This window comes from Sceloporus occidentalis, unplaced genomic scaffold, assembly GCF_023333645.1.
Source record: "Sceloporus occidentalis isolate IW3139 unplaced genomic scaffold, rSceOcc1.0.p SCAF_1, whole genome shotgun sequence".
Lineage (NCBI taxonomy): Eukaryota > Metazoa > Chordata > Lepidosauria > Squamata > Phrynosomatidae > Sceloporus > Sceloporus occidentalis.
In genome coordinates, this window is record NW_028316981.1 from 208,268,045 (window position 1) to 208,284,109 (window position 16,065).

The window sequence follows — 16,065 nt, forward strand, 5'->3', positions numbered from 1 at the left end:
AGGTCAGCTCTCTATGTCTTACTTCAACCGATTAGGAGAAATTTCAATTTCCTTTTAACTAAACCAATTGCCATGGAATGGGTGAGGGGAATCTAGGGTTGTTTTTTTCAGCAATTGGTATTAGGCATTGGGGGTTCAGATCCAATTTAGACTGGCCATGTAGTCAACAGACTTAGCAAATGAAATTTTCACCTCTTATGCCACTAATTATCTAGGACCCTATTGTGCAAGTTGAGAACAGGTCCTCTGTATGGGGTCGCTGCATGAGCAATGGAAGCCACAGCAATCCCCATTGCTATACTGGTTGAGCTTTCTCTTCCACCAGCATTTCAACAGGATCTCAGCCCAAGACTTGAAAGAAAAACAAGGACACACTCTCCCACCCCATACAAACTCAATCTTCCAGTCATGCACTCAAGTGGTGCATTTTCTCTCTTAATATGTAGTTAGAATTTAATTGCACATAAACTCAGCAGATGAAGCACTGCATGTTGCTGGAGAGACAAAAAGAGCTGCAACTCCTGCCATAGACAGCTTCAAGGAGTCTTCCTCTGATTCCTCTGGTTCCTTTCTAACTTTCTGAGAAAATTGTCAAAAGCAGAGAGAAAGCAAAAAGTGGACAAGACAGCAATTAATATGTTTGTTTGGCATCACTAAACAAATAAGTGTATTTTGTGTGTACCCTACCATATCTCCAGATGTGGGACCTAGCTGTGATTAATTAAGCAATTAATGGACAGAAACTACAAGAAGGTCACTTTTAATTGTCAAGTTCCTGGAAATCTCAAGGATGCTTTACCTACCCATACTGCTGCAACTGGATTGCAACATAGATAGATAGATAGATAGATAGATAGATAGATAGATGTAAAATGGCCACATATTAATCCAAAAAATACTCACAATACAGAGAACACCTGAACTGAACCACCAAGTAGCATAGTTACGTATCTAGATTTTCCATGTTAAAAAAAAATGATACAATGGATGGAAACTCCTGAAGAAATGCCTACTTCATCAAAACTATCTGCAATATTAGTTAGTATTCATGAGTCTCATGAATATTAAATACCCATTGCTTACCTTATATACAAACGTGCACACAAAGTCAATGAACCCAACCTGAAGTTTTGGAAGTTCAGCAGCTTTCTTTCTGTCCATCATTGGCTAGGGGAAAATAACAGCAAATTTTTGAATTAATATTATCCCCAAGTTCTACCTCTTTGTTATGAGAGCACATTTTACTGTCACTGTACTTTGTTCATTACATTCAGTGAGGAAGACTGGGAAAAGGTCAAAACATTCTTTTAAATAAAAAAAACAAGGTAATCTAGGGTTTTTACTCAAATGATACCAATACCATGCAGGGAATGAAATATGTTTCCTGTCTGCAAAATGGTTTTACTTGCTTTCCAATAAAGGGAATCTGCAGACAGCAGCACAATGTGTCCTACTGCCTTTTCTCTAAGGCTGATGCCACACTGCAGAAATAAAACAGTTTGACACCACTTTAATTTTCATGACTCAATGCTATGGAATTCTGGGATTTGTATTTTGATGGTGCACCAGAGCTCTGACAGGTAAAGCTAAATATCTCACAAAACTACAATTCCAAGAATTTTATAGCCTTGAGTCATGGCAGTTAAACTGCTTTACTGCTGTGGTTTAGACACGCCTGAACTCTCCATGACTTTCCTCAATTGTGCGGTGTGGAAAAACAATAACCGGTACTGTTTCACAGAGAAGGGAAATTGAAAATTCTAAATACTCACTCATAGGCCAGAAGTTCCCTTCCCTTGCACTAGTGTGAAGAGTATGCTTTATCAAGGCTTCCCACACTGTTGCACCTGTCGTCAAAGTGTTTGCACAGAAGTTCCCGTTATTGGAGAAATGGCTGCTGCGCAAACATTTTAATAATGGGCTAGGAGCAGGACGCCTCCATGATGATTTAATCATGGGAAACAAGTGCGACTGATGATCAGACCGTCATGATTTTTGAACAATTCAGCCACATTTTAGCAATGGTAAGCTTCCATGTGATAGGCCTTTTAAAAACTGGGCAGTTTGGGAAGGGACAGCTGGTTGCTACCCTAAAAGATGGGAGGGACATATCAGCAGTATGAGTGTCTCCTTAAAATTTGGGGGAATTTATAGTTCAAAAGGAGGCTTGCAAGAGGAGGGTAACTTTGGGGATCTTTTCACCTATGTGTGCCAATACTAACTGCAGAGAGCGCTCTAGTTTCAGTTTGATAGAGAGGACCTGGGAGGTCAAAAGAGGGTGATAATTACCAGTCCTGAAGTTAGGTCCACAAAAAACAGAAAGTGGCCTAGACAGCATCTGAGAGCTACATAGAGAGACTGAGTGGAGACCCTCTGTGCATATGGTGGCTATGGCTGGGGCAGATATTTGTATCCTATTTCATACCCCTGAGGGATGGTTGACAGTGTAACAAGGTCTTTGATGGTTTCCCGTGGAATAGCCAAAAGGGATCCAGAATGGCTGATCCTTTAACTCCAGATGATAAAACATTAATTAGACTGAGACAATCCTTTTTCTGAAGATGCCAGCCACAGCTGCTGGTGAAACATCAGGAATAAACTCTTCTAGAACACAGCCTCACAGCCCGAAAAACCCACAAAAAACTATGGATGCCGGCTGTGAAAGCCTTCGACTTCACAATTCCTAGATAGTTGGACAGGAAGGGTGAATAGGAACACAGCATGAGGTGAAGTGAAGGGTATGGTCTACAACTGCTTTGATATGGGACTCCCTTTGTCTCAACTACAAGAGAAAATGCAAAGAGCCTGGTGGGACAGAGTGATCAGCAAATCAGTTTAGCATTTATTTTAGTAACTTCCTAGTTTCCACAGATCATTGAAATGTAAATGCAATGCTACTATGACCTCTCAAAACATGCCTGGCACTAGATATTAATTATGAAATACCATATCAAGCATGTGCTAACAGGGCCATAAACTAGGCTTGCAGTTTCTAAGATTTCAAGATGTTTGGGGAGCTGGGGAGAAGGTGAGGGCTTGGGAAAAAGAGTGAATGAACGTCTTCTTTGGGTTCCACTTACGATGGGCTGTTGCTGAAGTACAGACATCTCCAAGTCTCCTTGTTCCCAGAATTCAGCTGCTACAAGTAGTGCCACCTGCATCCAAGGGAGAAAAAACACACTGAAGCTTTTCCCCATTTTCATTTTAGTAGTTTGCATGTTAGATCAGAAACTGCCTCATTAATATCAATGGCCATTTTTAAAAGTATTGTGGGAGAGCATGTTTCAGTAGTTATTTCTTCACTGATGTCAGGCTCAAACTGGTCAAGCAAGTCCATAGGGCAGCCCCCCAAAAAGTTCTCAATGAGAAACAACAGCTAAAGAAGAAATAAGGGGTCCTCTTATACTGCTAATCCAGGGTTATTACCTCCAGGCTCCACTCTTCCCTTCAAGCAAGAAGTCTTTAAAACTTCAACGATCAAGTGCTTAGTCTAAAGCCTAGCACTCCCTCATTTCTCCAAGTACTACTTCTGGGATACTACAGGTTGAGTCTCCCTTATCCAAAATGCTTGGGACCAGAAGTGTTTTGGATTTTGGACTTTTTCAGATTTTCAAATATTTCCATATACATAATGAGATATCTTGGAGATGGGACCAAGTCTAAACATGAAATTCATTTATGTTTCGTATACACCTTATACACATTGCCTGAAGGTAATTTTATACACAGTATTTTTTAATAATTTTGTTCATGAAACAAAGTTTGTGTATACTGAACCATCAGAAAGCAAAGGTGTCACTGTCTCAGCCACCCATGAAAACTATTTTGGATTTTGGAATAGTTGCGATTTCAGAATTTCAGATAAGATAGACACAACCTGTACTAGTTTTAAAGCAGTAGTGTCATTCAGCCAGTTTGCACCAGTTTCACCGAACTGATTGTTAAAATTTGTTCATCAAATTGTTTGTTGTGGGGACACAAAACAAAAAAAGTTTTGCTCTTCCTTCCCCCTCCAGTTGGTGCATGTTTGATTCATTCCCAGCCACCTCCTCCGGAAACTTCAGCACCAACAAGCCAAAAGCTTTCCTGGTTATCCCACATCAAAATAAGGCTGCCAGGGAAGGGTAAAGAAGAGGAGAAAACGGGGTCAATTGCCACCTCACAAGCAGGCCCTATCCAGAAAAGAAAGGCTGGCAGGAAAGAAGGTGCTTCCTTCAGTAGGTTGCAGAGGCCTGGGTGGATAGGTGGCCAGCTGGGGGAGAGGGCAGAACAGTTTACTCTCACTGCAGTGGGTGACATCAACCTCAGGGATGTCACTGGACAGAACTGGTTGTTAATTAATCTGAATGACACCACTATGTTGGAGTACTGTGTTTGAGGACTGTGGTGGTCCTGAACGAGAACAGTCTCAGGCACAAGGTTGTCAGGCCTGGGGAAGTGTGTGGTGTCAGTCTTGGATAACTCTGGGGTGAAACCCTGGCCTGATTCTCCATTCCAGGTCCTCCACTATTTAATCTGTATGCAGACCAATACTGGTGCTTGACAGCCAGAATATTATTCCCAGTGCTTTCACTTTTTAACTTCACCTTTTTTTTAACCAGCAAAGGGTGTGTGTGAAGTATGGTCCCCTCCATCTCTGGAAGTTTTTAAACAGAAGCTGGATGGCCATCTGCCAAGACTGCTTTGATTGTGTCTTCCTGGGTGGCAGGGAGTTGGACTGGATGGCCTTTGAGTTCTCTTCCAACTCTATGATTCTATGATATCGGGTTGTAGTTCCCATCAACCCTAGCCAGTAGTGAAGAATGTTGGTTGCTGCAGTTCAGTAAGTAACAACTGGAGGGCTACACTTTCCCCTGCCAATATGAAGCATACACTAATTTATAACAATGAGATTAAGAATAACTTTGGTAAAACTTCATGGAAAGGATTTTCTCATATTTTGCATGATTTACTGCCTGAAGAGCCACACTCTATATACTGAACACTTTCTTCCATGATGGGCATATTGGATAACATTCTAATCAAAGCTGCGGGCTTTCTTGTTTTTTTAAAAGTTATTGATTTAACAGAGAAAGATCTATCTCAGAGATGTTTACAAGTAAAGTGGCGGAAGCAACTTAATGGGCAAATTAAGAAAACACGATACAGTAATTGCTTCCAATTCTCCAGCTGAGGTTTATATTATACGTTTATTAAGAGCGCTCCTGTCTTCAGGTCTTCCCTACCCCCTGAAAGTACTGGCTTGTACATTGTTGGAACTGTCAGAGAACCCTTAAGTACTAAAGGTTGAAACAATGTAGGTCTAAAGAGTTATCGCTTGGCTTATTAATTCGGCTTACCTCTCCTGGTTTAAATTTCAATTTGGGCTGGATCCTGATCCTATCAGAAGATGTTTGCCACTGAATTCGCCACCCAAATACAGCCCAGGTGTATCCCTGCTTCCAGGAGCACTCTGGCGGCCATTTTCCTAAGCTGGAAAACTCCCAGATACAAAAAGAGCTGTGCGGAGCGCTCCTGGAAGCAGGGATGCACCTAAGCTGTATTCAGGTGGCAAATTTGGTGGCAAAACCTTCTGATAACATCGGAATGCCACCTGAATTGGAATTTAAACTGGGAGAGGTAAGCCAAATTAATAAACCAAGCAATAAACTCCTCAATGAAATTTGTCGCTATATTCTAAAGAATGGAAACAGTATATCTGGCACCTGACCTTACTCTGTACTTCCCAAGGTTTTGTGATGGCAGATAAGTCACAAGCAGTCATCATCATGGCCCTACAGAAAAGAATTCAGAAGAAAATAAATAAACAGAAAATCAGTATATGATTTTTTTACTTTATTTTTTATTAAAATAAAATTGTAATATACAATAAAACAATATGGTTTCTGTTACAGTGCAAATTTTGTTTGTTCTGTACAGTACAATTATTTTAAGATGGGCAGGGTAAGGTATCATTCTTCCTGCCCAAGCTGGCAATTCAGCTGCTGTGGTTTTTGCATCAATGAAAGTTTCCCAGCAATTTTCAAAGGCAGCAATAAGAAGGCATTAAGAAGGTCCAAACTTATAGAAATATGTAAAGTGAGGAACAGGAAATTTTGCTTTGTGAAAGAATTTCATGATAGAAGAGAAACAATGGAAGGCTGATGTTAAAAGTGAGTCACTTATCTATGGCCTGAGACTGACGGCGCAAAAGCGCAGTGCCACTGCCGATACTAGGGTTCAGAGCATGCAGCATCCACACGATCCAAAACCCTAGGAAGTGTGGGTAGTGGCCTAATAGCGACCTCCTGTCCACACGGGGGGCACCATCTTGACGTAAGTGACATGCAGCCTATAGACATTGCTATGTGTCACATCACGAGTGCACCAATGGCGCACTCGCGACGTGCGCACGGTGACCCAAAAAGAACCCGTTTTTTCTGGGTTCTTTTTGGGGTGGAGGGATGCTGCACAGTTTGGCTGTTGCAGTGTCCCTGCATGGGAAAACAGGCCGTGTCCAGTCCGGCTTTTCCTGCAGGTATGTACCAGGCCTATGGGATGCTTGGAGATCTCAGTCTACATTACTTTGAGGTTGTATGCCAGATTTTTGAATCAGAATTTTGAATTCAGTATTTCAATCTGAATTAAATTCACATTACAGTGGGCCCTTGATATCCACTGGAGTTTGATTCCAGGACCCACCACGGATACCAAAATCCGTGAACGCTCACATCCATTAAATATAATGGCATAGTAAAATGATGTCCCTTATATAAAATATTTTTGAATCAGAATTTTGAATTCAGTATTTCAATCTGAATTAAATTCAAATTACAGTGGGCCTTTTGAAATGCATATTTTTGGAATATTTTCAATTGTGGATGCTTGAATCCATGGATAAAAAAATCTATAGATATGGAGAGTCAACTCTAATTTATGGCATGTCTACATGGGCCAAGTGAAGCCGTTTCCCTCCACTCCCATAGTAACCTGTTTTCAAAATGCAGGGCTGAATCTCCAATTCCACTGCAGACTGACTTCATGATGTGAGGCCAGTTCTGCACTGAATCCCTCCTATCCCTCCCTTAAAGCAGTTTAAAATAACTCACCTTCTGCTCCAGATTGTGCAGGAAAACCTGGAGCATTCCATAGCAATGCCAGGAGGCTATCTACGCAAGCATTCCTGCTGTGTTGCCTGGCACCACTGCTGCTTGTGTGAGTTACTCCCTCTGAGATCACAAGGCACCCAATCACACTATCAATGATAGGCAGCTTGTTGTGATCTCAAAGGGAGTGACTCATTCCAGAAGCAGCAGTGCCAAACAACACTGCAGGGATGCATGTGTAGATAGCCGCCCAGCGTTGCTCCAGAGTGTGGAAGCAATGCGGGAATCTGGGGCAACAATATTATGTCCAGTGTAGATGAACACTTAGTCAGAACTGGATGTGTCAGTTTGAAATGTAGCCAGACGATATGATCATCTCCTTTGACCTTGTGCTAAAATCTCTTTAATCCTGGATTTATACTTCTTAGAAAAGAATTAGTAACAGTATACCTTTCATGGCTAAACTTAGATGTATAAGATGAAAAATATGTATAAGATGCACTACAGAACACTCGCTAGGTGAGTTGGGCTTTCATTCTTAAAGACACAAAGCCAGAATGACTTATTGACTGGAACTTTTTAAACACACTGTTGCTACGCATGTACTTGCCCATTACACAACAGAGGGAACTGTGCGGCCTTCCAGATGTTGTTGAGCTGCAACTCCCAGAAACTCTGTCCAGCATATCCAATAGTGAGGAATGCTGGGAGTTGCAGTGCAGCAACATCTAGAGGGCCACACAACTCCCATCCTAGCCATATTTGTAATCTTCAAATTCTTCATGGTCCTCAAGTTCATCCCGAACTATTGCTGGTCCCTAGATGATGCAACTCAAAGGACTCAGTCCACAAAAATGTTTTAAAGAAACACGATCTTCTCTGAGCGTGACCCCTCCTGAGAGGAACCCATTAAAGGCTTTTAAATCAGAGACCCAAATCATATTGTTAGTCTAACTAGAGTAGAGCTATTGCATTCATGGGATTTACTTTTGCATTAATTCACAACTGAACAATTGAGCCAATGGTAGCAAGTATGTGGTGGTTAGTACCAAGGACTACATCTTCTGCCCTAGTTTCCGCACAAATGTTACTGAACATTTGGTCTCAGGACAAATACAGTTGACCCACCATACCCACGGATTTTTTTAGACATGGATTCAAGCATCCATGGCTTGAAAATATCCCCCAACATATATAAATTCCAATAAGCAAACCTGGATTCTGCAAGTTTATATAAGAGGCACCATTTTACAGTGCCATTGTATATAATGGGACTTGAGCATCCATAGATTTTGTTATTCATGGGGGACCCTGGAACCAAATCCCTGTGGATACAAGGACCAACGGTATTTGTATGAAGTATGAAAGTCGCATACAATTTTTCCTATTTAATAAACACCACACATTTATTCATTAAACGTGTCTTTTCAAAGCTTAACTTACATGATAATCTCTTTCTTTGTTGCCTCCAGAGACAAATAGTCAACCCACTGTTTCTCACTGTCATAGGTCTTGGATTCATCAACAATTTTCTGAAACATGGTTCTTTTTCTGGAGAAAAAAGAATAACACCAGAGGAAAGACATTTAAACCCCATAATGTGACTTGACATAGAAATCTGTATCACCTTCTCAGCAGCCCAGAACGACAATATGTTCTTCAAATATCATACACAGTCGGCCCTTCTTAGGCATGGATTTTTTATACATGGATTCAAGCATCCATGATTTGAAAATGTTAATATATATATATATATATATATATATATGTCAAATATCAAACCTTTATTTTCCATTTTTTATAAGGGACGCCATTTTGCTCTGCCATTATATTTAATGGGACTTGAGCATCCACGGATTTTGTTATCCATGGGGGATCTTGGAACCAAACCCCAGAGGATAACAAGGGTCCACTGTTTATGTACAACTTGAAATAAATATAATTAATTAACCTTAATGCTGTTCTGTGAAAATAGTGGGTGAGCACCTGGTTGCACAAACTACTGAATTCAATGCAATAAGGTTTTTATATCGTAACACCATAACCTCCAACTGTTCCAGTTTGACAGGGACAGTCCCAATTTATCCTTTGTCATCCAATTTTGTTCATCTGCTTTCAAAATGTCCCAGTTTCAGTCTCTTCCTTTCAATTTCCACCTTCATCCTCAATTTACTTGAATTGCTGCAAACTAAGTTCAAAGTGCAAAAGTAGCTTTTACTCCATTAACTCAGCACAGGGGAAAGGAGAGGAAAGAAGGGCAAAAGCTTGTCCTTCCCATTAGGCTCAAGCAAAAACAAACCACTGCAGCCTATCCAAGCCTGTCTATTCTTCCTCATTAATAACTTCTGACATCTTGACCCACTCTGATGTTGCTTGGCCACATGTATCTCGGTTTCCGTCTGTGAAATGTTGGAGGGTATTCTATGGTTTAATGCCACTGTGCCCCCGACCCATGAAGGAAGTCCTGGTGGCACAGTGTTGATTAAATGCCAATACTGCAGACAGTATTGCAGCCACAAGGTTGTGAGTTCAATCCCAGGACTCCAGGGTTGACTCAGCCTTGCATCCTTCCGTGGGTCACTAAAATGAGTACCCAGCTTGTTGGGGGCAATTAGCTTTCAGGATGTAAACTGCTTAGGCTACTTAGTTCAGTATGAAGCGGTATAGAAATGTAAATGCTATTGCTATTTCTAGACGAGGATGAGACAAAGTATTCCACTTTCTGCCTCCTCTCTTTCAAACACATTTGTAAAAAGCAGCAAAAGAACTACCTAGGAACCAGAAACCAACTTCACTGCACAGGTGTTTCAACTGTATCCAACTGGCACCTAAAAATGGTTTAAGGCAAGAAAGCAGAATTTTGAAATTCTATGACAAATCCATGAATAACTTACTTGAAGTAGAGTGCTAAGTCGGTAGCTATGATGGCAATATCCATCAAATGAGTCACATGCTCAAACTGCCTCCTGTTGAGATTCTGATAAATGTTCAAGGACTAAAAGGAGAAAAGGCAGATATGAGAGTAGAATCTGGTATCTGTCTTTCATGCATCATCCAGGGGTGCATCTACACTGTAAAAATAATACAGGTTGACACCATTTTAAGAGCTGTAGCTCCTTTCTATGGAATCCTGGGATTTCTAGTTTTACAAATTCTTTAGCCTTCTCTGCCAAAGTGTGCTGGTGCCTCACAAACTACAGATCCCAGGTTTCTGTAGGATAGAGCCATGGCTGTTAAAGTGGTGTTGAACTGCATTGTTTTTACAGTGTAAATAGACCCCAGCATATCTCCATTTTGCTCCCTCAATCCTTTGCATTACATTTTTAAAAAGTAGGAACAGGTTGGAGATGCAATTTATTAATGCTCCTTGATATGTACACAGCTTGGAGTAAATATCTCTTTTTATTTAACCTTAATGCTTTAAAAACTGCACTTCAGTATTTGGTTATATAAACTTCTGAATTCACAACATTAAGTTATTCAGTCCTAAAACATAGACTTAAATCGAATTGGGATACAATGTAATAAAGCTGTAATCCCTTCTCTATTACAGATACTAGACAAATGGATAAATTTTGCCTCAGATAATACCACACTAGAGTGATAGGAGGCCTATTCAATAAGTTTTAACATTTTTGCTCTTTCAGTGGCAGAGAAAGCTTTTGACCAAAGATGAAACTTTTTTTACTGAAACCAAAAACCCATTCAAAGAAGCACCAACATTTTGAATGCCAAGAGTATAAAAAGGGCCCTGCTGGATGAGACCAAAGGCATATCTAGTCTAGCATCCTGTTTCCCAAGGTGGGCACCTACATGCTTTTAGGAACAGTAATCTACATCACACAAGTCTGTGAAAGTGGTAGTGAGGGAGGTTTCATCTTCTTCTGAGCTTGTTTCTATTTGAAATTTACATCCACCCAACAGAGATTCTCTCACGTGAGAGATTTCTGAAATATAAAGAAAACTCAGACGCAGGTCCATTTAAATCTCCTGCACCAGTGCATGGCGATCCCAGCTGAGATGAAGGTTGCACACATTTGCCTGAATGTAAAGCATGAAGTGGTCCATAGCAGCATGATATCATATCCTCCATTGATCCCAATTAATCCTCAGTCATCCCACATTTTCAGCTGCTTTTAAAATATCCCAGATTCTCTTTCATAATTTCCATTTCTTTCTTTTTTCCTTAGCTTACTTAAAATGTATTAGTAAAATGCCTGTGTCTTTGGGATGGGAGGACAGGACGGAGTAGACTCTTGCCCTTCCAGCAGACTTTGGAAAAGCAAACTGCCACAGACTCTCCTAACTAGTCTGTTCTTCTACATAATCTTTGTTATCTTGATCACACTTTGTTGTTGGTGGGCCACATGTGTCTTAGTTTTCATGTGTGAAATGTCCAACAGTATGCTGAAAGTTGCATATTACCATGTCATGCCGCCTACTATCAGAGAACTCCATTTACTGTTAAACAACTAATGTTTGCTGTCCACATAATAATAGTAATAGTGGTAAAAGAAATCAGAAAGTAGACAATGGAGACATATTGTCTCTAATGTGCACCTTTCTCTACCATTTGGGAGAAGAGTTATTTGGAAATGGTTTCCAAGATGTATTGATGTTTCACATTACTTTTACAATAGTAAAAGGTTGCAAATCAGTAGTTAGTCTGATAAAACTAAAAAGCTTTATATTTCAAAATTCCAGAAAATAATTTTGATATCATCTAAACACGATCCTTGATTGTAAAAGTGTAGATCAATTTGCAAACCTCTTCTGAGAGCAGAAATTTGCCAAATTCCAAGTGGTGTCTCTCTAAAATGGATGAGCCATGAAGTTTTGCTAAGGGATGTTGAGATCTATTAGCAAACATTTTAGGAGAGGAAAATAAGAAATAATTAGAACCATGCCAAGATTTGAAAAATGCTAAGTATGTAAAACATTATTTTAGGATTAGAAGAACAAAAAAAAACAGACATTCCCTTAAGAAATAGAAATCTTTAAAATGTTAGCTTTATTTAAAACTTACATTGGCGGGTTACAGATTGGCAAAAAGGGGTGTGTTCATGACATCATGAAGGTGTAGCCTTCAGACGGCCCTTACCTGAATGCCGTCATGAACACGCCGCCCGCACGCCCCAAGCGGGAAGAAGCGGCATTAAAAAGGTGCTGCTTTTCCCCGCTTCTTTTCTATATACTGCGCAACTGCACAGCTCCGTCTATAAGCTGCTGCACCGGTACGCCAGAATTGTTACGCCGCTAATTTAAGTTGCCCATTTAAAAGCTCCATGTCTGCTGCGTCGCATAATGAGTCGGGGTCCTGGAACATGCGGAGTTTGCACCGAGGCTCTAATTAGAGCGTCAGATGCCATGCAGATGTGGAAGCTGCAGCACAGCTGCACTCTATTTTAATGCTCGTAACCCTAACCCTAACCCTAACTCTAGAGCAACATGTACGCATGCGCTGCTAGAATTGGGGAAAGTTTGGAATTTAAAGTGAACCCCTACACACATTCCTGTGCCATTTTCACCTAACAATAAAAAACGCTAAAACTTAAAATATTTACATATGTACAAGGGAGGTGATGGGGGATGGCAGGGGGACAGCGGTGGCAGCGGCGACAGCTGTGGCTGTGCATTGCAGATTCAGCAAGAGCGTGGGGACCAAAGGAGAGGAGGCATCCGTGATGCTGGTGACACTACCAACGTGCAAGCGGACAAGGATGCCAACACCAGCTGATCACCAGCTGGCAGGAGACCACCATTGTTCTTGGGCAGGGCGAGGGAAAAAGTTTAAAGGGGCCTGGGCGCTTTAAATGTGCACATAGGCTTTCTGCCGCCGGTGCTCAGCGCCACAGCTGTGCAGCTGCGCATCCGCCAGCCAGCAAAAGAAAAAAAAAAGCCCCGTTTTTGGCCACCCGTGCAGAAGCTGCCTCTCTCTTTGCAGCGTCCTCCGAGGCGGCGGTATGGAAACTGCGGGTCAGAAACGGCCCCAGGTGAGGCGTCTTCACTGCCCCCCATGTGGAAGCCCCATCACCTGAGCCACGCCCCCGGGGCGGGCGGTCTGGAGGCTCCGTATTCAGCAGAATACACCTCCAAGACGTCTTCCCCTGCCCGTCTGTAACCCGCCTTAGAGAAATGGCTATGTACAGAATGCTTATGTCCTTGAACAATGAATGAAGTCTTAAATACATTATACTGTGTTTCATCACTGCAGCAACGGTGGCTTACAAGATTTGATCAGAAAGGTTTTCCATTGCCTTCCCCTAAGGCTGAGAACATGTCACTTGCTCAAAGTCACCCAGTGGGTTCCATGGCCGAGCTGTGAATTGAACCCTGATCTCCAGAGTCATAGTCCAATACTCAAACCACTACGCCCCACTGGCTCCCTATGTTTATTTACATACCACCTTTTCCTAAATTTGGGACTCAGAGTGGCTTAGAACATTTAAAAGAGACATAGCTAAATTCATCTCATGCAAAAGTTAAAAACATAATTAAACTATCAATAAAATTAAAATCAGTTAAAAAAAGAACTGTTAAAAAGAAAACAGCAAATAGACAATACACCACATTATAGAAGAAGGGAAGGAGGAGGAGAGGGCAGCAGGGAAGGAAGACCCTTGGGGGTCCCTCTGGGGCCAGTGCCACCATTGGATCACTCAATCCAAGGGAAGCAGTGGGGAGGGGGACCCTTGGGGGAGGAGGAGGGTCTGAGATTTTTTTTTTTGGGGGGGGGAATGTAATTGATGGCAAAAGCAAGTAGAAGGGGTTGGGGTGTCTGTGAAGAGCTGTCACCTTCCCTGGTTCCTCCAGTGGGAACAAAAAGTGTTTCCAGCTAAAAGAGCAGTTCCAAACAAAGTCCCTTTTCATAATCTGAATGAGGGGCCTTTTGGAACTGCTTTCATTAGTGGAGCGCTGCCAGGATCCAATGAGGATTTTTCCCCAAGTGGGAATGGGCCCTTGGTTCACTGCTAACACCCAATATAGGAGTGCAGAATGGCATTCAAAAGACAAAAAGGACCACCATCCAAAGAAAGAAAGAATTCTGAATAAAAACATATTCCGGAGTGTATTTCTTGCCATTTTCAGCATGCCTAATGGAAGTCTCCTTTACCAGAGTGGCAACAGAAGCTCTTATCACATGTTCTAACAGATTATTTTCCAGGATTTCAGCTGCTACTATTATTAATAACAGCTTGCCTTAATAAGAAAACGGCAAGAAATATATTCCTTTTGTAAGCAAGGAAGGGATCCATTCAAACTAATGCAAAAACCCAAGATCTTTTTGCAACAGAAAACCTCATTTATTATTGACTGGGACTTCTTAGTATTGCATTTTCAATCCAGATGGAGCCCTCCAGCCAGGAGGGAAGGGAGAGGGGCTAAAGGAAGCTGGATAGGCAATTTGTTCCTTAAACACTCAGATTTCATCAGGCTGTAGACAGTTTTTTGTGGGTTTTTCGGGCTATCTAATACTGTAGAAAGTGGTGCATAAGTACTACAGGCTTCAAGTCCTAGGAATGGCAAATCTTTGAGAGGTGGTTTAGAAACCTAACAGAGAATTCCTAGAAGTCTTGTCAAATAGCTGTTCTCCAAACTGGGTTGATATAAAGATATGAAAATATTTGTCATGTATAAAGACCTTTATAGGTTTCAGAAAAACACACCATCCAGAGATTAGGTTGAAGATGGCACTTAGTCACCCACCCCTTGCATAGATGTGGTGATTCTGATGAAATATATGATGCTTCTATTATGATGCGCTCAAAATGCTCATAGTGATGGGTTAAACCCAGGAACCAGAGACAGTGAGGTAGAGGAGGAAGGAAGATTTCATGGAAGACCTCCAAACATCCACTATCCAGGTAAGCTCTATATTTGTCATTTATTTATTTATTTCAAATTAGGAAATCTAAAAGGTTAGCATGGTTAAAGCTCAATGGTGCTACTACTGGCACCAGTTACAGAACTGAGACCCAGTTGTGTGAAGGAGATATAGATAGATAGATAGATAGATAGATAGATAGATAGATATCCATATATAAGAGCTATGGTAAGGCTGGCAGTTGAGAGATGAGTAGCATCTCCAATTCTAGAACAGTTTTCCATTCTGAAGGAGATTGGAACTAAGGAGTCCAACAGGTGAGGAGGGTTTTTCAATCTCTCCAACTGCCATAGTCTGACTTCTACTTTGCCAAATTTCCTAGCCAGAAAAACAATATCATTCGTTGTTATTTTTCTTGGTTAACAGAGTCTTCAGACTAACCACTGGAAAATAGCTGGGAGGGGTATAGGTTTATTTCAATGCTTTGTAAATGAGAATGTTGTAGATTTGAAAAGCAATTTTCAAATTCAAAAAGACTTGGAAACCCATCCATTTTGTGAAATGAAGAAAAGGAAGACTTGTATATTCAGCAGTGAGTAGCATATTTCATTAATTTGAGTATCCAATGTTTAAACTGGAATAGAGAAATCCAGGAGCAGAAGGAGTTTGCAAACTGTTTCCAATTGCTCAATTTTATCCCATAACTGCTCTGTCAGGGTCTCAATATGTAGCGGAGACTGCTGGGAAATGTTATTTATTCCTGTATTTGGGATAATATCTTCAGCCTCCAGGAACAGAAGAAAAGAAGCAAACTACAGCAAAAGGGTGACCTTAAATTCAGGGATCTACTAGAGAAAGTATAGATGTTTTAGTTTCTGATCAGATTGAGACAGAATTAATGATAAGATTAAGAAAGAAGCGGTAAGCCCTGTATTTAGAAGAAATCAGATACATTGGATATTGATCTTTTTCTGTTGACTGGCCACACCAATGAGCTATGATGTTTCGATGTTTGGTTGATCATCTATCCATCTGTTTTCAGGTTTAAAAGAGATTTTCCAAGTTAAAAAAAGAATTAACTTGTAACCCATCAGTTCTTTAAAAGGAGCTGAGAAGAAAAAGAGAAATATATGGATTTTAATAGGATTAAGAAAA

General features: G+C 40.9%; 1 protein-coding gene across 1 annotated transcript in view; it reads right to left on the minus strand.

Moving 5' to 3' along the window:
* PDE6B (phosphodiesterase 6B) overlaps positions 1-16,065 on the minus strand; it is a 58,938-nt gene that overhangs the window by 12,361 nt on the left and 30,512 nt on the right. The window contains exons 15-20 of the mRNA XM_089488696.1: positions 11,854-11,941; positions 9,980-10,080; positions 8,529-8,636; positions 5,711-5,774; positions 3,081-3,155; positions 1,084-1,167 (exon numbers count right to left, since the gene is read on the minus strand). Coding sequence (XP_089344822.1) covers positions 1,084-1,167; positions 3,081-3,155; positions 5,711-5,774; positions 8,529-8,636; positions 9,980-10,080; positions 11,854-11,941 — 520 coding nt within the window. The remainder of the gene's footprint in view (positions 1-1,083; positions 1,168-3,080; positions 3,156-5,710; positions 5,775-8,528; positions 8,637-9,979; positions 10,081-11,853; positions 11,942-16,065) is intronic.